The sequence below is a fragment of the Eschrichtius robustus genome, chromosome 12 (assembly GCF_028021215.1).
Source record: "Eschrichtius robustus isolate mEscRob2 chromosome 12, mEscRob2.pri, whole genome shotgun sequence".
Classification (NCBI taxonomy): Eukaryota; Metazoa; Chordata; class Mammalia; order Artiodactyla; family Eschrichtiidae; genus Eschrichtius; species Eschrichtius robustus.
The window spans coordinates 26,392,518-26,417,458 of NC_090835.1; the positions used below are offsets into that span (position 1 = coordinate 26,392,518).

The 24,941-nt window shown below is 41.4% G+C and overlaps 1 protein-coding gene across 2 annotated transcripts in view; it reads right to left on the bottom strand.

Annotated features, from left to right (window-relative positions):
• SYNPR (synaptoporin) overlaps positions 1-24,941 on the bottom strand; it is a 296,686-nt gene that overhangs the window by 32,409 nt on the left and 239,336 nt on the right. For both annotated transcript variants that reach the window (XM_068557841.1, XM_068557842.1), the window contains exon 4: positions 10,097-10,295. In XM_068557841.1, coding sequence (XP_068413942.1) covers positions 10,097-10,295 — 199 coding nt within the window. The remainder of the gene's footprint in view (positions 1-10,096; positions 10,296-24,941) is intronic.

Sequence of the window (24,941 nt, forward strand, 5' to 3'; positions counted from 1 at the left end):
AGGCCAACAAAAATGTCTACTATTATATTATTTCCCCCTACATTCTTGCTCAAGCCATTCCCCTAGTCAAAAAGCCCTCCCCTCCATCCAGCTGGTCTCTACTCTTTGTCAAGTCTCACAGACTCCAAAACCTTCTCTGACCACTCAAGCCAATAAATGGCACTTGCTGTTTCCCATTGATTCCTAAATGATGTCTCTATCACCAGCACTAGTAAAACACACTTCTCTTGTGCTTTTATCATGATGTGTCTTTGTCCTGTCTTATTGACTTGACTGTCAGTTGCAGCACAGTGAGGGTTTGTATATTTCATGCCCCATAAGTCTTGCACATAGGGGATGCTGAATAGGCTGATAGACATTCTTGGATTTCATTTTCATACTTCCAGGTAAAAGTGGGGTGGCAGCAGAGTACCATGATGAAGAGTGTGTCTCTGAAGCCTCACTCTCTGTGCATCACAGTACAAGTTGCTTAACCTCTGTAAATCTGATCCAGTATCTGTATCTGTAAAATGGGCACAATAATACCCGCCTTAAAGATGTTTGGAGAATTAAATGAGTTAACTACTATCTAATTTAATTTCTGGCCTGTGGAAAGTGCTCAAGAGTAAATGGCAGCTCAAAGAGTGGCATTTTAGCCTTTTTTTCCTTAGCCTCAACTGCAATTTTTCTAAGTTCTTTTTCCATTATAATAATTCCCCCCTTTTTTTTTTTTTTGGTCTTGTAATTTCTAGGTTATCAATATCTACATACTCTTCTGCCTACAGGGGTGGCTAGTCAATTGGGTAGTGGACCCACAAAGCTATAAATAAGTCACTGCAATTCAGGCTTAGGTGTTCTTGAGGCAGTATATGAATCAATTAGATCTTTCTTAGACATTTCAGAATAACTTAGAGACAGATTCCAAGTTGCAGGTCTCAGATAAGTGGGTGTTTGAGTGAAGGGGAGATCACAGCTTGCCCAGGCTCTCAGGTATTTTCAATTAACCATGTCCCTCATAAGGGATCCAAGCCAGTTTTACCTTGAGTCACATTCTCTTCTGTTCCCTGGGCAAGGTTTGAAGCTCTCCCTTGCATGGCTCTGTGGCTTTGATTAGAGTCCTGCTAATAAGCAATGGAAATGAAGATGTCCAGCTGGGAGAAAGAGCTAAGAGGGCTGCAAAAAATCCAAGCTCTGGACTTTGTGCCAATTATTTGAAAGTTTAATGAACCGTGGGTATTAGCGCAAGACATTACTGAACTGCTGAAAGCCCCAGTGAATCCAAGCTGCATGTGTGAGTGTCTGCTTGTTCTGGAATCAAAGAAATAAACTCAGCAAAGAGTAAGGATATTTTTGCCATCATGGGGGCGGGGTGAGGTGGGCGATATTTCACCACTTTCAAAAAATGATAGGAGGAGGGTAAAAGTCTGAATCTAGTTTCTCAGTTGGATGCCCCCAAACAATCAAATTTTCCAAGTTTCTACCTGTTACACCACTTTGCTCTTCACACTCCGCTATTTTCAGACTTGCCAACTGACAAGGGATTCAAGCTCCTGTTCTCTGGAGCCTGGCTTATTTAATGGAACTGTGTTCTTTCCCCCTCTTTCCCTAAAATATGAGATCTGAGTGCCAGGATGGGGGTGGGAGAGCTGAAGGGAGGGGACCTGAGTGATGGGGACAGAGTGACCCCATCTTAGGGCTGACTGCATCTGTCTCAAATGACAGCAGCTTATACTGAATTTGGAAGCTCTAAAAAACAACAAAAACAATATATAAGAGTGTTTGATGTCAACAGTGCAACAAGAAGCCTTCCAAAGCATTTCTCAAGATGAGAGTCAGTGGAGTTCGTATTTATCCACTTTGTTTTTTAGCCGATCAGTCCACTGAAATGTAATAAACTCTAGCTGCATGGACAGCACAGTATGGACACCGGGCTACATGATGGAAGATAATGGCGTGCATTCATGAGCACTTGCTCCTGTTCTAATTGCTTTCTGTGCAATAACTCATTTAATCTGATCGACGACTTTACAGGCTGGGAACCATTGTTACCTCTATCTCACAGGTGAAGAAACACAAGTACAGAGAGGTTCTATAACCCGTCCAAAGTCACACAGGTGACAGACAGTGGTGCTGAGATTTGGACACAAGCAGTATGGGTACAGAGCCTGAATTCTTAACTACTGGTACCCTACTATCTTCCCATGACAGATTTGGCCTTCAAGGGTAATAGGAATAAAGCAGGGAACTTGAGGCCAGCAGCTAGGTCTTACTCTGTGGTGTGTCCTTGGTGCCTAGCACAGGGCCCGGGACCCAGCAGGACTTAGACAGCCTTGATCATTACTCTTGAATCCAAGGAAGAGCTTTGTCTTGTAATCAAAAAGGAAACACATTTGGGGCTTTGCCAAATTTCCACTAGGTTCTGGTTTGTCTAACTGAATGATGAGTTCCCTGGAATGAGAGGAAATCTGACAAAAATGGATGGAGTTTGGACACACACTCTCTGCTAGTCCTCTGAAGGCACCGGCTCCAACGCAGGACAGGAAGAGCTCTGGGCCCCTGAAGAATCACACTAATTCCGTAAGCAGTTCACTGCTTTGATTAAGGCTATCGGACTACAGCTCGTCTCTTTGTTTAACTAGTTAATTGGAGAAATGTGGTACCAAATACGGTGGGAATTAACCCTGATCTAAACTTTAATTAAGAATCTGCTAATCATAAGAAAGCTGGAAAAGAGCTGAGGATGTAAAATCTGATCAAACGTGTAGACGTTGTGCTGGGAACATTTAAAGTGGATTAATTTATTTGCCTTCATCTGTGGTGCCGATTCTGGAACGATGTATTTGTTGATGCAAAATATATAGTAGTTTAGATTAACAGTTTGCGTAAGGTTAGGTCCATGCCCTTTTTTTTTTTTTTAACATCTTCATTGGAGTATAATTGCTTTACAATGGTGTGTTAGTTTCTGCTTTATAACAAAGTGAATCAGTTATACATACACATATATCCCCATATATCTTCCCTCTTGCATCTCCCTCCCTCCCACCCTCCCTATCCCACACCTCTAGGTGGTCACAAAGCACCGAGCTGATCTCCCTGTGCTATGCGGCTGCTTCCCACTAGCTATCTATTTTACATTTGGTAGTGTGTATATGTCCATGCCACTCTCTCACTTCCTCCCAGCTTCCCCTTCCCCTTCCCCGTGTCCTCGAATCCATTCTCTACGTCTGCCTCTTTATTCCTGTCCTGACCCTAGGTTCTTCAGAACCATTATTATTATTTTTTTAGATTCCATATATATGTGTTAGCATACGGTATTTGTTTTTCTCTTTCTGACTTACTTCACTCTGTATGACAGACTCTAGGTCCATCCACCTCACTAAAAAAACTCAATTTCGGGGCTTCCCTGGTGGCGCAGTGGTTGAGAATCTGCCTGCCAATGCAGGGGACACGGGTTCGAGCCCTGGCCTGGGAAGATCCCACATGCCGCGGGGCAACTGGGCCCGTGAGCCACAACTACTGAGCCTGTGCGTCTGGAGCTTGTGCTCTGCAACAAGAGAGGCTGCGATAGTGAGAGGCCCGCGCACCGCGATGAAGAGTGGCCCCCGCTTGCCACAACTAGAGAAAGCCCTCGCACAGAAACGAAGACCCAACACAGCCAAAAATAAATAAATAAATAAATAAAAATTTAAAAACCAACCAACCAAACAAACAAACAAACAAAAACAAACTCAATTTCGTTTCTTTTTAGGTCCATGCCCTTTTGTACTGCTAACACTTCTTGGTTTAAAGAGTGAGGAAGTGGAAACTACACACACACACACACACACACACACGCACACCCCACAAGCCAGAATGTCAGATTCTGACAGGTATGCCTACCCCTAAGAAGATATACATTTGGGAGGCTTCAAATGATGTTATTCTTTTTTTGCAACAAATACATTATACTTGAGGCAGAATTTCTAAATAATCTCCTCCGTTTATCCTCTCATCCTCCACCACATGCTGTGAAGTTGTCTTTACTATTAGCCCAGCCCACCTGGGGAGGGAGTGCCTTGGCTTCCGGGTGGAGGTTCACTTCCTCCTCCTGGTAGGTCACCAAAGCCCAACTACATAACCTCTAGCAGGTCATTTGTAGGAGAGTCATAATTATTAAATAATTTTCCTCATCAGGCTGGATGCTTTTAGTTCACCCATATACACACATTGCTTGGCCTGTTGAAGATACAATTTAAGTGAAATACACTTAGACATGAAGTATAACTAACACGATGAGAGAAGAGAGAAGAGAGAGGGAAGAAAGAGAAGAAAAGAGGGAAAAAGGGTGAGGAAGGGGAGGAGAGAGAAGAGGAGAGGCGAGAGAGGGGCTTCTCAGCAATTGCTGAATAGCTCAGAGACTGCAATTCTGATTTCCATCTCTAATGACAGCCAAGAAAGATGCAGTTGAGAGTAGGAACACGCGTTGGATTCTCTGAGCAACCAGCTCTGTGCCTGCCTCCTATTCTCCTCTCAGTGATGGCCTCAGCCCCTACTTGACAATGGGGAGCCCTATTTTGTTAGGGGGTTAAAAATCCACCTTCCAATCATCTCATAGAGCAGGTTTCCAGAAACAGAAAGGTTAACTGAAAGGCTCAACCTAGCAATTGCGATCTTAGAAGTAGTCCTGAGTCAAGCTTGATCGTGTGGGACTTGGCAGCGGGTCGGGGGCGAGGGAAGAAAGTGCCTGGGGTAAGGGGACTGGAGGAGAGTAGGATTGTGAGGGCTTCAGGCAATTAAAGGAAGGCGCCTGTAATTCCTCTTTAGGGGGCTAAGGTACTACCTAGTAATGGGCAGGAGAAAAATTAACATGGATAACAACAGGGCTACAATTAGATACCATTAATCCATCACTTGCTGGTGTGCCTCTCCCTGTGCAAAGCGCTCTGTAGGCATTAACTCTTCCTTTTCTTACAGCAGCCTTGTGACATGTGTATTATTATTAGCTTCATTCTATAGATAAAGTTGTATGCTTCCAACTGTTAAATAACAGGTCATACAGGGGGATTAAAATCCAGGACCCCATAGTTTAGCCACTACCCTCAAGATCACTGGCCTAAGAGTCTGAGTCCTTGTTCTGCCGTTAACTTCTTTGACCACAGACAAGGTCCCTAATCTCCCAGGGATTCATTTTCCCATGCCTGGTGCTTGATAAAGAGGAGTCAGTGAATCTGTAGAATGAGGCTGATTGTAATCGCTCCACGTCTCTCTCAGGATTGTTTTGAGGCTGGATGGGAAATATGAAAATATTAGGAATGCATCAGGCATAAAACAAACGTGAGCCATGGTACCACCGTGTGACCACAATGGGTAAACACTTCTAGCCCCATAAACTGCCTCTGGTCAACCTGGTCTCCTTTATGGGAAAAGGAGAGCTTCAACAACACAGCCACTTCCTTTCCCACAAAATCTTAAAGTGAATATTGATTCTACTTGACATTTAGAGTAGTTACTTTAAGCCAAATCTCTCGTGAGAAGGATTCACCAAAATGTGGGATGGTGTTTATTAGTTTTTTAAACTACTTTACATTAATATTTTAAAAAAAACCCTAAAGCCTCACATCGTCACTATTTGACATGAGATCTGAAAATGGTTCAGAACATCCTGTCTCAGAAATCTAGGCAGGAGATTTGGCTTTAAAACTGTACTCTAAGGAACATGACAGAATGATATAACCAGAGGTGACATTTCAATTCCACAATCATGCACCATTCAGGTGGCCACTTCTGCTTTCTGAGAAAGATATTTATTCATCTGTACAAGAAGGTACTCACTGTAGTGACGTACAGTAGCTGGCTGATTCTTTTGGCCTGATTTTCTCACTATTGTGTCATTCAGCATCATTAACAATTATGTTACTTCTAAAGACATGCAGACTCTCATTTTCACTTAAAGGTGGGCAATCTTGTCAAGCATATTCAGTAGAGAAAGATACCTTAAAAAATAGCCATTGATAATAGCCATTGGCTCCAGTCTGCCTGAAATTGCTCACGACGGCTTACAAATATATAGTAATCAGTCCTGGTAATCTCTGATTTATAATAGCCATTGATCTTGGGCATGTTTTAAAGCCTGTGTTCTATCACTGACATCCTTCATGTGCAACAGAGATAAACAGCAGAACCCTCAAGTTATCCTAGCATCATAGATTCACGGCAGCCATTCTATAACTCCAAATGGATTCTGAAGGCAAATTTAAAAAAAACCCTCTATGACAGTCAAATAAGCAGAAAAGTCTAGGGGTTCTAGGGTTTGGTTTCTCTATATCCTGAGCAAGAAAATAACAGGAGCTGTCCAGGTGTATAAACCAATTTGTCCTACCCACCTATGCCCCTCCAAATTTGTAGCACGTTGCCTATCAGGATTTTGGACCCTCTTGCATGGTAGTTATGAATTTGGGCCCTGGATTTGGAGAGACCTGGGTTCAAACTCTACCCTCTGACTATTAGTGATGTGACCTGGGAGAGTTAATTGGGTAACTTCGAGCCTCCCTTTCCTCATCTATAAAAGTGTATAACAATACAAGCGACGGTTGTTGTGCATATTAAATCAACTCCACACAGAGTAAGAAACTCTATCAATACCAGCCGGTATTACTGTTGTTACTATTATCAACACCATCGCCATCCTCATCACTTTCCTCCACATTGATCTGATCTATGCATGATGTATCCTGTCATGTCCTAGAGGATTATAGAGAATCCCGAACTACAGAATAAAGGGAAAAATGTGGGTTTTGTAAAAAACAAAGCAACAATAACAAAAGAATAGTTAGTGACAGGAACAGAGAGAACAAGTAATGATCAGTAGCCATCTTTCTGAATAAATAGGCTTGGCTTTAAAAAAGTACAATTAGGGGCTTCCCTGGTGGCGCAGTGGTTGAGAGTCTGCCTGCCAGTGCAGGGGATGCGGGTTCGAGCCCTGGTCTGGGAAGATCCCACATGCCGCGGAGCAGCTGGGCCCGTGAGCCACAGCTACTGAGCCTGCGCGTCTGGAGCCCGTGCTCCGCAACAAGAGAGGCCGCGACAGTGAGAAGCCCGCACGCCGTGATGAAGAGTGGCCCCCGCTCGCCGCAACTAGAGAAAGCCCTCGCACAGAAACGAAGACCCAACACAGCCAAAAATAAATAAATAAATAAATAAATAAATATATTAAAAAAAAAAAAAAGTACAATTACTGTTAGTTTAGTATTTGAAGGTTTTCTTAGGTATGAACCACCTTCTTGAGATCTTGCTCACACTGTGGATTGGCCTTAACCTACTAACTCACAGTTAAGGGTGGGTACCATAGCCCACCCCTCCTTCCCCAGTCACAGCCCCATTGTGGTGGGATTAGAACTGGAAAGGCTTGTCATTTGCAGCTGCAATGGCGTCATACTGATCCTCTACATTCCTTCTGTCTCTGTGACTCTTAGGATTCGGGCTCGCTTTTAAATTAACTTTTATCTGCTAAGTAATGAGCACATCAGTTTTTTAATATCACTGAAGTCTCACCTAGGAGCCTTTCCCTTTTTATTACTAGAATTAACTCCCCGCTCCTCCCCTTCTTCCACGATGTAATAAAACAAAACCTACCCAATGTAGTACACAATTCAGGATTTCATTATATCCTGCTTGATGGGAAAGACTATTTACACAGAGATGAAATAGCATGGCCTTACCAGATTACTTCTTATGAGGAGAATGTAGTTCTATATAACAAAATAGAGCTTTTCCCACTTTATGGGCAAACTAACTGAGTCAGTTTCTTCTCTCTGGAAGTCAGAGTATTTCCTCAGACTTTAGAATTCTATGAGAGTGTCTACATGTATCCAGGAAGGATGTACACATGTCAGTTTTATAGTATACACACACACACACACACACACACACGTATGTCAACCTCTCTGATGTATCTATCTGCACATCATGCGAGGGTTAACCCCAAGGTAGGTGACACTGTTAAAGATATTTTAAAACCATTAAGACCAGTAGCTCCAATTTGGGAGGGAAAATTTAAAAAAAGACATCTGTCCAAAGGTTCAAGTTCTGCTGATTGACTCTTCTTTTTCCACAATAACATACTGAAGTGCTATAAAACAGATCTTTCCCCAGTCCCTTCAAACTTAATCATGACGTTTTACAAATAGGGGTTTCTCCCAGTTACCCTTCAAAACATGTTGATTTTAAGTTTCTAGTCTCTATAATATATAGATTAGACTAGAGATCTGTAAAATTTATTTCACTCACATACTCCCTAAAAGAATTTGTAAAAACTGTGTGCCTATTCGTATAAAGTTGACATATAATTTTGTTTTTATTAAAAGTCTAAACAGTTGCAAGAGTGTAATGCTGGGCATAAGTATTGCTATTTAAAAATATATCCCATTGTATCAATTTTTAGATGAATTCAATGGAATTGTTATTTGATACTCTCTATTACCCATTTAAAAATTATTAAACAAATTCCTCATTAACAGTCAGAAACTTTACATGTTCTTTTTGTTCTCCTTGAACTTGTATTTCCATTATACTTCCCCCACCAAATCATAGCCTCATATAACATTTTTTTATACTGGAAAGCATTTTATCGATCACCCTGTTACATTTCTTTGCAACAAAAATATGTATATAAATTAAAATTACTCTCTGATTACCCATGACCCTAATGCTTTAAGTATCAAAAATTTTTCTTTTGAGTTGGGTAATCATTAAAAATATTATTAATGCACAATTGTCCAAAACAACATAAATATATTATACATGTTAATAATTATTAAATTTTAAAAGTAAAATTTTTATTAGAAATGTATGGGACTGTTTTTTCTTCAATTAGCTGATGTACTTTCGAGGGACAAATATTACTTACTTCTAACATGGGACTTGATTCAGCATAAATTCTATTTCCATTTCTCGTTGTACAGATGTGTTGAGAAGGTTTGCTCACAGAAATGAGTAGATGAGAATGGATGGGGTTTTGTTATAGTGATGCCATTAATTTCTCTGAATTCCTTCTGAGTAATACGTCCCAGACCACAGAGTGATCTGTCATCAAAAATTACTTTTTAATGATCTATCAGCTGACGTAGATTAGGAATTTCTATTTTATTGAAAGGAAAAAATTGGAAACCTCCTTAGATGCAAAAGGATACACTACCCAGCCATTTGAATACCTCACTTTTGTCAATACCAACACCGATATTTCAAATGGTCCTTTTTTTTTAATGACTCCAAGGCTTCGCAACCTAGCAATATCCCGAGTATGGGGATGGAAAAGAAGGATGCTTTTATTTTATAAAAGGGGAATAGGTGATTAAGAAAGAAGCAGTAACATATTTTCAGAAGCAGGGCATTCTCAGTAAGATAAGTTTTAGGCAAATGTACATGAGAAAGCTGAAAAATTTTAAATGTACTTCCTTAAAGTTATCCACGCTTACGTATCCCTCTGAGAGTTGTTGTGTCCGCCTAGGTGTCTGTGTGTCCCTATTTGGACATGCTGAGCTAGACTGGTTTCACCCAGGTGAGTCCTTGAACCATTGTATAAGGAAAAAGAAAGTGGGGGAGGGTTGGTGGTGGAAAGAGATAAGATCGAGGGGGAGAGAGAGAGAGAGAGAGAGAGAGAGAGAGAAAGAGAGATTCAGAGACAGAGAACTCCATCTTCAAACTAAACCATTCTATGACCAGTCTATCATATACCAAAGGAATAACACATTTCAATAAGTACAAGTCACATTGTCTAAACAACCAGTGAGAAACAATGGTCGACTAACTCCATAATACTGGAAATATAAATAAGTCTGCAGCAAGCCTCACTACTCTTTCCTTGATCTCATGAGATTTCCAAGCATTTATTGCAGAGGAGTTTCTAGCAACTCTTACAATACTTCTCCAGCGCAGGGGCACAAAAGAATGACAGGCATGGGCACAAAAGAATGACAGGCATCATGTTTTCGTTTTAGATCTAAGAGATTTGGATGAAAAAGAATGTGATTGCCTTTCAAACACCTGCCCTGAGGGCTCAGGTAACTCCAAAGCCTTTAAGCACTGGAAAAAAGAAATTAGAAGGGACAGAAAAAGTTATTTCATAAAGCAAACCACTTACGATGAGTGGACCCCGGTTGTTTTCTCGATACTTGTTCTGGAAGAAAATGTAAACGACAGTGGCGGCCAAGGAGTAGAGGAAGGCAAAGACAGCCACGGTGACAAAGAACTCTGCCGAAGATGAGGAGTCGCCAATCAGGGCCACCTTCTGCCGCTCCTTCCCCTCACAGGTGGGCACCTCAAACGTCACCTGGTGTAACCTAAAGTACCAGAGACACCAGAGAGGAGAATCGTTAAAATGCTATGGAGAGAAAACTCGATGCCATAAGTGAGATGTGATTTGGGACGTTCATGGCATGCCTCTGTGACAAGTTCATTAGAGAAATTACAGAGATTGTAGCTGGACTCGTGGAAGCAGATACTGCAGTTAAACATCATTCCATTAGGTTTCACAGTAGCTAGTCGCTTTAGAGAGAGGGGAGGAGGGAAGGGGAAAGTGATCCTGAAATGATGATGGGTTAGACTATGACATCCTCCCCCTGAAATTCTCCAGTGGTTTCTCATTATACTTGGACTCACACCCTAACTCTTAAATGTGACCCACCAGGTCCTGGCTTAGGGTCTTTTCACTGACTGTTCCCTTTTCCTCAATCACTCTGTCTCCTGGCATTGCCCATGGCTGGTTCCTTCTTGGCATTCAGGTGACAGCTCAAAATGTCATCTCCTGGGAAAGCCTTTTCCTGATTATTAATCTAAAATAGTTCTTTTCCCTTAGACATTTCTACCACATCTCCCTGTTCAATGTCATTCATAGCATCCATCACCAACCACACTTCCTCGGTAATGTATTTAATTACTTGGTGGTTTTTTTTTTTCTGTCTCCACTTGATTTGGGATCTTGACTTTCTTCTTCTCTGTAAATCCTGAATGCCTGACACTTGTTAGACACTCAGTACACAGGACTTGGATAAGTGAACAAACATTCTTGATTCTGTAAGATGACTGATACACCCTAGTTTGATTGAACTTTGAGAACTTCTACCTTAGAGAATAAGTTCTATCAGGACAGCATCCAGGCCCAATATATTACTTAATAGAGAAAAATAAGATTTTGGAGGGCAGTACATTCTGCTCAATAAATGACACCTAAGGAAGATGTGTTACATCTAGTACATAGCTCATGTTGTGAACTGGGTGGTGATCTGTAATTCAATATAGGAGCCAAAATTCTGCTTCTTCAGAAATGACTAAATTATTCCTTGAGGTTTAGGGAGGCACTTGGAAACAGACATGAATGACACTTAGTGATATCAGTAAAGGAACACCTGGAAAATTACCTACAAAACTAACAATGATGATAAAACCATTGACGAACACGATAAATTCCCAACTTCTGCTTAAGAAGTATTTCTCTTACTTAGCAAAACTTGATTCCTTTAAAATATATTTTTTGTGTACATTCTCTTACAATTCGGATAATGACAAAATGATAAAATAGTAATACTAATAGCAACTAACACACTGGAGCATTTATGTGCTAGATATTGTGCTTTATATGTATTGTTTCATTTAATGCTCACAGTAGCCCTAGGATGTAGGCATTTTATTGCCCCTTCCCCCTTTACACATGAAGAAACAGGCTTAGAAAAGATTAAGTAACTTGTGCTAAACCACAAAGCTAGTAAATAGGGCCAGGAACTTTTTAACTTCTACGTTAATCTGTTTCTATTAAATAATGAGAATATTAAAACTAGGATGAGTTTTTTAAAAAGTGGAGCCCATGGACAATTAGCATCATAACTATGGGTCTTGTTAAAAATGTACATTCCAGGGGCTTCCCTGGTGGCTCAGTGGTTGAGAGTCTGCCTGCTAATTCAGGGGACACGGGTTCGAGCCCTGGTCTGGGAGGATCCCACGTGCCGCGGAGCAACTAGGCCCGTGAGCCACAATTACTGAGCCTGCGTGTCTGGAGCCTGTGCTCCGCAACAAGAGAGGCCGCGATAGTGAGTGGCCCCCGCTTGCCACAGCTAGAGAAAGCCCTCGCACAGAAACGAAGACCCAACACAGCCATAAATTAAAAAAAAAAAAAAAAAAAAAAAAAGACAGCCCTCTCCACATGGCTTTCTAAAAAAAAAAAAAAAAAAAAAAATGTATATTCCAGGGTCTGTCCCAGACCTACTGAACTGAAATCTCTAGGGGTGTAGCCTAGCTGACAACCAAAGCAGAAAACTCCAGTCCCCCTAAGTTCCTTATTTCTCAGAAACCTATTCTTTTTCATTTATTGCTTGACTTGAGAAAACTGTTTACATAGTCAGCTTGATTTTGCTTATTTATACTGAAGATCCTCTTGTTTCTTGTCAACCAGAAAAGTGTACAGCTTCAGTAAAATTTGGGAAAATAGAAGCATTCATCATGGTTATGCTGTAGAGACCCTTTCCTCCCCTTGCCAGAGATACTAAGATATTTCTCAATAGCTGAGTCTGTGGGAATGCTGAAAAATGAAATAGACTGAAAAGGTAATCATGCCAATTATTCTGATAGAGGTGATTTTCAAAAAATGAAACCTTTTTTTCTATCTTGTATATGTCATCCACTCAACATATGTTTTTTTAACATCTTTATTGGAGTATAATTGCTTTACAGTGTTGTGTTAGTTTCTGCTGTATAACAAAGTGAATCAGCTACATGCATACGTATATCCCCATATCCCCTCCCTCTTGCATCTCCCTCCCACCCTCCCTATCCCACTCCTCTAGGTGGTCACAAAGCACCGCACTGATCTCCCTGTGCTATGCGGCTGTTTCCCACTAGCCATCTATTTTACATTTGGTAGTGTATATATGTCAGTGTTATTCTCTCACTTTGTCCCAGCTTACCCTTCCCCCTCCTTGTGTCCTCAAGTCCATTCTCTACATCTGTGTCTTTATTCCTGTCCTGCCCCTAGGTTCATCAGAACCATTTTTTTTTTTTTTTTAGATTCCATATATATGTGTTAGCATACAGAGAAAGTTTTTCTCTTTCTGACTTACTTCACTCTGCATGACAGAGGGAACCCTCTTGCACTGTTGGTGGGAATGTAAATTGATACAGCCACTATGGAGAACGGTATGGAGGTTCCTTGAAAAACTAAAAATAGAACTACCATACGACCCAGCAATCCCACTACTGGGCATATACCCTGAGAAATCCACAATTCAAAAAGAGTCATGTACCACAATGTTCACTGCAGCACTATTTACAATAGCCAGGACATGGACGCAACCTAAATGTCCATCGACAGATGAATGGATAAAGAAGATGTGGCACATTTATACAATGGAATATTACTCAGCCAGAAAAAGAAACACTCAACCTATATTTTTAACAAGAAGCTCTGTAGTTCACGCAATGTCTAGATTCTGGGGATAACGTAGGGAACAAAGATAGATGGGCTGGTCCCTGCTCATGTTGAACTTCAAGTTTAGAGGGAAAAGATAGCTTTTCTGAGAGGAGCCCCAGGCTAGTCTGGGGGTGGGGTGGTCAGGGTAAGAGTCCCTGTGGAAGTGATTTTTAAGCTGCAGCTTGAAAAGTGAGTAGAAATTGTCTAGATCAAAAGCCGAGAAAAAAGCACAATGAAATACGACTTCACACCTGCTAGGATGGCTACAATCAAAATGATTATAAAATTGGAATAAGAAGAGTTAGTGAGATTAGATTGGAATAACAAGATAGGATTGGAATAATAAGTTCCAATTAGAAAGCTGGGAACTTTCATACACTGTTGGTGGAAATGTGAATGGTACAGCCACTTTGGAAAAACAGTCTGGCAGTTCTACAAGGGGTTAAACATAAGAGTTATCACATGGTCTGACAATTCCACTCCTAGATACATATCCAAGAGAAATGATAACATTTGTCTGCACTAAACTTGTACTAGAATGTTCATATCAGCATTATTCATAACAGCCAAAAAGTGGAAACAACCCAAACATCTGTCAGCTGATGAATGGATAAATGAAATGTGGTATAGCCATAGGGTGGAATATTATTTGTCAATATGAAGGAATGAAGTACTGATCCAAGTTACAGCATAGATGATCCTTGAAAACATTATGCTAAGTGAAAGAAGCCCATCACAAAGGACCACACATTGTATGATTCCATGTATAGGAAACGTTCAGAATAGACAAATTTATGGAGACAAAAAGTAGGTTAGTGTTTGCCTAGGGCTGATGGGGGAGGATTGGGGATGATGGCTTAGTGGTACAGGATTTCTTCTTGGGGTAACGAAAATACTTTAGAATTGATGGTGGTGATGGACGCACACTCTGTGAATATATTAAAATCCATCCAATAGTACATTTTAAATGAATGAATTGTATGGTATGTGAATTATATTTCAATAAAGCTGTTAAAAAATAGAGATGAAAGCATGTATCAAGATCCTGCAAAGGCAAGGAGCACAGCACATGGGAACAGATGAAATATGACTAGGGATCTGGCATATGGCAGGAAAGGGGATGAGTGATGGAGGATGAGATGGAAAAGTAGCCAGAGACTCTCACTGCAGGGTCTTGTGGGTCAGGATATAGACTTGGGTCTTTATAACTTTTAAAATTTTTCCTAGTGATGACAACTTTTAGGATTTATTCTCTTAACTTTCATATATAACATATAGTATGTTATATTTATCATGTTGTACATTACATTCCCTAGTACTTATTTATCTTATAACTGGAAATTTGTACCTTTTGAATGTCTTCATCCAATTCCCCCTCCCCCCAACCTCCACCCCCCAGTACCCACAAAGCTGATCTTTTTTTCTATGAGTTTGTTTGTTTCTGAAGTATAATTGACCTACAACACTATGTTAGTTCCCATTGCACAACACAGTGATTTGATATTTCTATACATTTCAAAATGATCACCGTGATAAGTCTAGTTATGATACTACAACACAAAGATATTACATAGTTATTGACTATATTCCCCACACTGTACATTTCATATCTGTCACTCACTTATTTTGCAACTGGAAGTTTGTACCTCTTAATCTCCCTCAACTATTTCTCTCCTCCCTCCAGTCTCCTCCCTCTGGCAATCACCTGTTTGTTCTCTGTATCTATAACTCTGTTTCTGTTTTGTTATGTTTGATCATTTGTTTTGTTTTTTAGGTTCCAGATATAAGTGAAATCACACAGTATTTGTCTTTCTCTGTCTGACTTATTCCACTAAGCATAATACCCTTTAGGTTCATCCATGTTGTCGAAAATGGCAAGGTTTCATTCTTCTTCATGGCTAATATTCCACTGCATATATATCTTTATCCTTTCATCTATTAATGGGCACTTAGGTTGCTTCCATATCTTGGCTATTGTAAATAATGATGCAGTGAATACAGGGGTGCATGTATCTTTTCTACTTAGTGTTTTTGTTTTCTTTGGATAAATACCTAGGAGTGGATCTTTATCTGAAGACCAAGATTGGAAAGATTTTTTTTATAATAAACAACATGTAAAACAAAAATAGCAGGCAGGACCACGTCACGTGTGGCAACTATTTAGAAGCATGCACACTTGCTTTCCAGGTGTTAGGCTCAGCAATGCTTCCCAACGCCAGTTCCCTCAGCTCACACGTACAGACTGGGTCTGCAATTTTTGTGTACTCTGAGAGCAGCAGGAAGGGGGAGAATAAAATAATTTTTTCTATGAAGTCAGCTGAATATCAACATTTTCCTCGTTGCTAACTTATTGCATTCATTTTCAGTAAATGTTAATGGTGCTTATTGGCACACGGCAAAAAAAAAAATCACTAACAAATTTGCCGTGCTTATTAATACCAGTGATCTATAGCTTGGTATTTAGCTCTCAAGCCACATGGGGTAAATCAGGAGCAAGAGGGAAAACAGAAGTGAAGCTCTATGCTGGTGTCTATTCCGTGGAAGGGAATAGGGATCGTTTATAAAGGAAGAGCACATCAGCTCAAAATGGTCTGAGCATTATAATTCATATCACTGAACATTTTGAATGCTATGGGATGGCATCTATTACTAAATATATTTTACCAGAAAGGTTCTTTTAGGTAACAGTTACATACATATGCATAAATATATATGCTTTATTTTGGAGGGAGAGATTTTAGAGTCAGCATGTGTTTAGCAGCTATAATAACTTTGGAAGCAAATATCATTCATTTAGAACCTAAACAAGGGGAAAACTGTTCTGTACAGACAGAGCACGTCGGCTGATGGAATCTGGAAACTGACGGGGCCACCTCTGATCTTCTGAAGGACTAGTCAGGCAGCAATTGCTGAGCCTGCAAAAGGATCAAATCCAATTTGTTGATTTCAAATGTATAATTCCCTCCTCAGCTGGCCTGACTCAATCAAGGGGTAATTGCTTTTGTTGGGTTTTACTGCATTGTGTCAATCCACAAAAAAACCCTCCATGTGAGAGTAGGTTCTTCTTTTTTCTTTTAAAAATTTTACCAACACTTAAACACAGCCTTTAAAGCATTTCACTCCTGCTTCAATTAAACTAAAGGAACTGCTGGGCACCCATAGTTTTTAGTTCTGTTTGTATGGCTTGAAAAAATATTCAGCAAGTTGGTGTTGCTTCATTAATAAAAATATTTATAACACCACCACCATTTTTCAACCTTCAGGCATTGTGTTAGCTTCTTTACTGGCTCATATCTCACTTAATGCTCATAACAACTTTCTTAAGTAGGTACTATCTGTCACCCTTATACAGATGAGGAAACTGAGGCTTAAGGTGGGTAGTGAGCTTGCTGGAGGTCACGTGGTAGTGGAGGGCAGAGGTGAGTCTGAATGCAAGCAGATTAGGAGGACCTATACTAGTTAACTACGGCACATCCCTGCCTCTCTGCTTCTATACACTACCAAACGTAAAATAGATAGCTAGTGGGAAGCAGCCGCATAGCACAGGGAGATCAGCTCGGTGCTTTGTGACCACTTAGAGGGGTGGGACAGGGAGGGTGGGAGGGAGGGAGACGCAAGAGGGAAGAGATATGGGGACATATGTGTATGTATAACTGATTCACTTTGTTATAAAGCAGAAACTAACACACCATTGTAAAGTAATTATAGTCCAATAAAGATGTTAGGAAAAAAAAAAAGTTATAGCATCCTTAGATTTCCAGACAAATGTTTGTATAAAAACGACTAAGCCAGCTTTCCCATGCCATCTAATCTAATGGTAGATGGATAGTTTACACTGAATAAGATTCTAAACCAACATGCGTTCTGCTTCCACCTCGAAGCACGTGAATTAGGCATCGTACAAGGTACCTAGCAATGATGGAGTTGAATCCCTTTAGGCCGACCAACAGGAAGTCATTAAAAGCTTCCTAGTTTCCAAATTTTGTCCTGGGTTATTCTAACATTTCCTTTAGAAGCAAGTAGAGGGCAAACGAACCTGACTGCTTCACGTACTGAAATTGTGATCATCATAGTGTCCATGGTTCTTTATAGAAGGGGGGTAAAGGCAGCACAAATTCATCTTCAGATAGCACTGTACCATTAAGGGCATCTGGTAGTAAGACTTTTGAAGTTGTTGACAATATCTTTCACCGGGTGTGGAAGGAAATGGGACTAAAGCTCCTAATAGCACACCTGGGGGTGGTTCAGTGCAAGACAGTAATGACACGTCCCAAGGGTGGTGATCCCACCCAGGAGTTAATGTGGGAAGCATTAGGGTGTTGGGGAGCAAGCTGCTGCCACTGAATTTCTGACGGCCAGGATTAAAGTGGCCAAGGCGGGGACCAGAGGGCAACTGGCCAGTTGTGGTGCTGAGCACGTTTCTCTTCCCCAGATAATTTTCTACAGCCCCTGTTTCAATCCTTTTCGATCCCAGTTGATGAAGACTCTAACCCTCTTGCTCCAGTTCTTTCTCTCTTCCCAGTAGGAAATACTGGCATTTGTCTGGTTTTAGATTGACTTTTCCTTTGCTAGTCGTGTGTATGTGTGTGTGTGTGTGTGTGTATAATAAGTGCATTTGCGTGTGCATTCACACGCTCACAGACACCCCTACTCGCTCAGCCTGTATGATTCACAACGTAAATCACTACAAGATCCTGGGAGTTTACACACACTTTCACACACTACATCTCATTGTTTTTCCCCCAGCAACCTTCTCCATTTGACAGACGAGGAAGCTGGAGCTCAGACATCTGAAAAGAATCATCAAAGATCACCCAGTCGGCACAGAGAAGGCAAACTCCACTATGCTCAGGTCCTTCATTCATTCAGGAAGGATTTATTGAGCCCTGCGTGCCAGGCATCAGAGAAGCTAAGATGGGAAGGCAATGAGTTGTGAATGATGCGAGCAGAGATTATGTATAGGAGGTTGAAAAGGACAAGTCCCCTCTGACTGTCATTTCCCCTGGTTTTCCTACTGAACCTGAAACATGGCATCTGGCGACACTACTTAGGATAGTGATAACGAGTCCACCTCTACTACCACTGGGTGCTAATCACCAACTGACAACACTATTGAGCACATACTAGGCCAGGCACCATGCCAAAGGTTTTCACGTATTATCTCACTTAAACCTTCAAGCTTGATAAAGTGGGTACTATTTCCCTTCCTTTAGCAGTGAGGAAAGTGAGGAACAGAGTGGTAATACAACTTTTTGAAGCAAGGGCCTTGAAAAGAGTCTATCCAACCCCAAAGTTTTTACTCTTGGCCTCCCACATGAAAAAAATATAATGCTATTCATTGTTTTTTTTTTTATAACCAAAGATTTTCATTATTATTATTATTATTTTTTAATTTATTTATTTATTTATGGCTGTGTTGGGTCCTCGTTTCTGTGCGAGGGCCTTCTCTAGTTGTGGCGAGCGGGGGCCACTCTTCATTGCGGTGCGCGGGCCTCTCACTATTGCGGCCTCTCTTGTTGCGGAGCACAGGCTCCAGACGCGCAGGCTCAGTAGTTGTGGCTCACGGGCCTAGTTGCTCCCTGGCATGTGGGATCTTCCCAGACCAGGGCTCGAACCCGTGTCCCCTGCATTGGCAGGCAGACTCTCAACCACTGCGCCACCAGGGAAGCCCTATTCATTGTTTTTATCACTCACATATTTACTGACTTCCCACACCATGGCTGCCTTTTCTGAGAGACTTCTTATAGTCAGCTCTCTCTCTTAATCTCTCCACTTCCGGTTGTTTCTCAACAGGAGAGTGGTCACGGGCTGAATGTCTGAATGTATGGATGGGGTCCACGCTCCCCAGGCTCATGGGCGATTTCAAACTGTTTCTGAAGACTCACACGTTGATTAGAGCAAGGTTTTCCTTTACGCCACCAGCACCTCATAAGGCGTATTTATATGCTGTGGTCAAAATCTGGGGAGTGTCTCACTTCACAGAGCCTCAGGTATAGGATCTACTTGGAGTGGACAAGGCAGAAGATGGGGACAAGGTGAGGACTGAGAAGAGTCTTGGGAAATATGCTGGTTGCAGTGAGAGCTGAGAGAAGGCTCCAGCATCTGCCCTCAGGTTGCTAAAGTTGGACACAAGTTTGAAGTCCTCATCTTGCAAAGAAGACTGGAGAGACTCTGTCTGAGATACAGGACTCACTGACCATAAGTTGATAAGGATCCGTTTACCTGGAATGCCTCTGTTGACAAAAGGGGTTATTACTAGGCTCTAGCCAACATCAAAGAAACAGCAGAAATAGAAAGCAATACAGTTCACAAATATTTCTTCTAGGAGCACCTCAGGGATTTTAATGATGCTGTTTGTTCCCAGGAAGGTCAGTGGACCTGGAGGTGGTACCTACACTCCTGTCTGCTAGACCTGAGAGCTGACTTCCAGCTCCCTTATTTGCAGGTAAATGGCATTGTCTAGGCAGCCAGAATCATTTTTCTGGATATTTTTGCCCTAACCTTGGTTGAGTCAAAACCAGCTTCACCAAGACTTGCAACAAAAGCACATCAGGTGTTCACTAAAAATATTTTCCTAGAAGAAGAAATCAAAACTAAGGGAAAGACAAAATGCTGTATGCATTTCTGCTCTTAAACACAAGGGCATTTCTCCCTGGTGTGATTATATATTAAATGTACTAAAGCTTACTGTTTCCGTGGGAGGAACTTTCCATTACTTTTTGTGCTCTTCACTTCACCATCAGGGAAGATAGTTGTTTTCTTAGGGAGAGTAATAATAAATATCAGGCAGAGGGAACTGAGCTAGACACTGGAAAGTGCAATCAGGGTTACTGCAAACACTACTCTTTTCTACACAATTCACTGTGCTTGTTCACATGAGGACAAGGCTGGAAAGTGACCGGCTCTCCCCTCAGTGTGTGCGTGTCATCTCCATGGGTCACAAAGATATTTATCCAATTTACTGAAAGTGCGTTATGCTAGAAGGATCTTTTCAAATTTCATCCCTCCCCCCGCAAGTCTGCATTTATATAGATAAACATTTCAAAGTACAGAGGAAGACTCCAAGGTGATAAAAAAGGAATGGATCAGTGGAAGCCAGGGCATGGCCTGGAGTAGGACTGAAAGAAGAAAAACTCTATGAAACCCATATAATGACTTGCAAAGAGGCACTGCCATTCTCAGTAAGCTATGATTTATTAATTTTAGTTTCTTCAAATAGAATTTGAGTCATAGGGAACTCAGACTGTCCCTACATTGTCAAATTAAAATAGATAATGTGGTCATTATCTTGTATTTCAGGGAAAATCTTTTTTTTCCCCTCTTGTTTGCCTTCCCTGAACTGTGGTGCTGTGCTCAAGTGAATTATGAAACAAACAAGTCCCAGAGTTTGTTTTTACGCTTGAATGTCCAGGCAACTGCCAATCTCTGCCCATTTTATTTCGTTAGTATAGAAATGCTTCACGAATAAACAATTTAAAGGGTGTGACTAAAAGATATTTATGACATTCAGAACACACACAGGTCGCATGGGAGAGGGCAACAGAAATCTATCTGAGCTGACCTTTTGTTTAGAATTTAGGTCAAATTGATTTGATTCATTAACAGTCAAAATAGGCTATGTATAAAAATTCAGTCAATACAGAAATGATTAAAGGAGGAAAATGTAAGGTTCCTCATAATTTCATTCAGTATTAACAACTTAAAAAATGGAAATCAAACAGGTTCTTTAATCTGCTGTTTATTACCTAATAATATGACCAGTAAATACCTTATTTTTTAGGAAGGTTTAGCTTATTCTTAACAGTCATATAATATACCTACAGGATATATAAATTATATTGTATAGAATGTTCTGTATTAGCACACATTGCACAACGGTTTTCTTAATGATCCCCCAGCAGTGGAAATTTTGATTGTTTCTCATCTGTAACCATTAAAACAATGCCGTGAACGTGTATTTTTGGATATCTGTATGATTGCTTTCTTTGGATAAATTTGTAGAAGCAGAGCTGCTGGGGAAAGGAGTATATTAGTCCGGGTTCTCCAGGGACTAATAGGATAGATATTTTAAGGGATTTAAGGAATTACTCACGTGACTATGGGGGCTGGCAAGTCTGAAATGCACAGGGCAAGCCAGCAGGCTGGCGATCAGGTAAGAGTAGATGCTACCAACGAGAGTCCAAAAGCCTGGACAACTAGAATTTCTGCGTTGCAGTCCGAAGGCAGAATTCCTCTTTTCACAAGAAACCTCAGGTTTTGCTCATCAGACCTTCAACTGATTGGATGGGGCCCACTCACATTATGAGATAATATAATACATTGCATTTATTGTAGTGCTTGCATGCAATGGGCAATAACAGCTACTACTACTAGGTGAACTGCAGTTTCCAATGCTCAAAATTCAAGGTGTTAAGTCTAATTACTAAAGTTGATTTTAAAAATGCAAATGCTTTCAAAAAGCAGAATTCCGAGACCTAGAAATATGACGTGTTCTATTACTATATTGCTCTGTCAAAAAGTCACCCTATCAAGCAGTTATTTGGTCATTTTCTGCTGCTGCCTGCTGTCATTTCATTCTTCACATAATAATGACCTCGCTGAATGTTCAGGATAGGGAAACTAACAGAACTCTTGCTGGGTAGGAAATTCAATATATCTGCCAGATTATAATAAAATAAGCAGAAATCGTTTATACACATAGAACAAAATGCAATCTCCTTTAAACTACTGAAAAGCGATTGCCCTGTCAAGTGGCTATGGAATTATAAATTTCCAATTCTTCGGTGGTTAATATTGAATATTACCACAAATACACAAATGCTTTTTGGGAAAAAAAAAAAGCCTGAGGCACAAGGACACACTGTTCATCTTAGTTAACTAAACACCGTTTGTTCAATATATTTATCAGCTCAGCATGGAAAAAGTGCTCTTCGTTGTCAGCAGATATAATGTCACCCATGTTTCTGATGCTTTGCCAGTGTCAGGGGATCAATCATACTTTTTTCAAGTTGCATCTGGAACATGACAGGTAAGAATTCATTTTGCACAGCAACCAGAAATCTCTTAGAAACATAAATAGGAACGTGTCACTCCCCTGCATAAAGCTCTCCTTCAAGGCTTCCCCTCCCGCTCAGGGCCATATCCAAAGCCCTCATCGTGGCCTACGAGGACCGACATCATCTGGGTCTTGCCCACTTCTTTGCTGTCTTCGGGCCCACTTGCCACTTTCTCTTCCTGAACACAACTACCCTCACCCACCGGGGCCTCTGAACTGGCCTCCATGTTGTCCACAGTCAGCTTCCTCTCTTCATTCGGGTTTCAGTGCAAATGTCACCACCTCTGAGAGGCCTCCCGTGACCATCCAAAGTGCATGTCCCACCCCTAGTCATTATCTTCCACATTATCCCATTTCACTGCTTAATTTATCTTGTTGTTTGCTCTACTGTCTGTGTGAAATTTCCCTTCTTATTTGTGAACCCGTGTTTTGCCTGTCTCTCCCCCTAGGCGTTCTAAGTAGCATGAAAGCAGGGATCCTGTTTATTTTCGCTGCCTCTCTGTGACTGAGCACCAGGGCAAATCTGGTTCCCAGTAAAGACCCCATACGTATTTGTTAAATGAAGAAGAAAGGAGGGATGGAGGGAAGGGATGCAGGGAAGAAGACAGAGTAGAAAGAGAAGGGATAGATCTCATTAAATTCCTAAGAAGAGATATTTGTCTGGAAGCTGACCCTGCTCTTACCCTTGCAGAAGAGTAGAAAGAGATGCCTCACCTGTTGTGTCAGAGGAAACCAAGACTCAGAGAGGTGCAGGCACTGGACCAAAGTCACATACAGCAAGAATCACGACGCAAGCTCTCTGCTCCTAGATCGGGGGACCTTCCACTACGGTGAAATTCCTATGAGGAAGAAACTCTCTGGTGGCCCAGAGAGGCCATACCTGGAGGCTGGAAGAGCCAGAGGACTAGAAGCCCAAAATGGAAGGCAACCTCGGGGGCCTGGGGGCCTGCTGGAGAAGCCCAACAAAGAGCCCGACCCTCCAGGCATTCTCAGGCATTCCCCATCGACCCTGCGTGTCTGAGCCACACCTGTGCAGCTGGGTGCTGCCTTTGCCCCAGCCTGTCAGGACCAGGCTGCAGGATCACACTTCCAGCCTATCCCCCACTCATTCATTTATTCATCCAGCCAAATCCTACACGGAAACACTCTGCCAGAGATTACGGATATCAGAGTAAACAATATGGAGATGGTCTACGGATATCAGAGTAAACAATATGGAGATGGTCTCTGCTCTCAGAGTCTTTGTTCTAAGAAGAGGTAGACAACTGAACAATCCGTTTCAATAAATGGCGATGAGGGGTTTAAGTCCAGGGGTTTATAGGGGCCCTAAGCTAATCTAGGCAACCAGAGAAGGCTTCCTGGGGGAGGTGATGTTTAAGTGAAGCCTGGAGGGTGAAGAGGGTATAGTGGCTAGAGAGCTGGGGAAGGGAGGGCTCCACGCCTAGAGGTGAGAAAGTGTGTACTTTGAGGCACTGCTTTCTTTCAGAAAATGGAAACAGGATTGCCATAGTCACTTCTATCATTAATGGTGATAACAGTAACAATAACAGCTAGCAGGTATAGATCCCTGCCTTCGTGCCAGCCACCGCACTCTGTGCTTTACGTACCGTATTTCCTTTACCCTTTACCAGGGACCTGAGAGGTATAATCATTATTATCCCTATTCTACAGATGAGGAGACTGAGGCCGAGCATAGTCGTAAAAGGAATGAGCTGGCTTCCATCCCTACCTGTTCTAGCCTAATACAACTGGTCTGTCCAGAGAGACTATTCTTGCACAATGGAGCGTTCTTCACCTTGCCTCTCCCAGGCATATGTTATGCTTTCCAGCAGACAGGATGTCTCCTCAGCTATTCCCAGGGGTTCATCTGAGCCAGTTCCCTATTCACCTGTAGTGGGGAGGAGCTGGGTAAAATTTTCAGAATGGTTGATGCACGAGAAACTAGCTTGTTAAAAATTAATTGGCTGTGGTGGTGGTGGTGTGATGAATTGGGTGATTGGGATTGACATGTATACACTGATGTGTATAAAATTGATGACTAATAAGAACCTGCTATAAAAAAAAAATAAATAAAATAAAATTAAAAAAAAATTAATTGGCTGAAAAACCAATTTGCCGAAGAATCAATTAACCTGAAACTGTCAAGGAGACTTTTACCGCAGCCGTTTTGCCGCCATGTTTGAGGTTAAAGATGCTCCTCAACTGGAAGCCTGGTAAAGATGTAGGGGTGTGTGTGTGTGTGTGTGTGTGTGTGTGTGCGTGCATGCGTGCGTGTGTGTGTGTGTGTGTGTGTGTGTGTGTGTGTGTATGTTGGAGTGTGGTACAGGGCTTGGTCCAGTGCAGCTAATACACTGGAAATATTTTAGGAGAGAAAAATCTTTCAGCAAAATGATTATTTGGGGAATTGGCTCAAGGGAAATGGCTTTCTTGCATATTTGGTTCTGGTGGGAATGAACAGAGATCCTCAGGGCC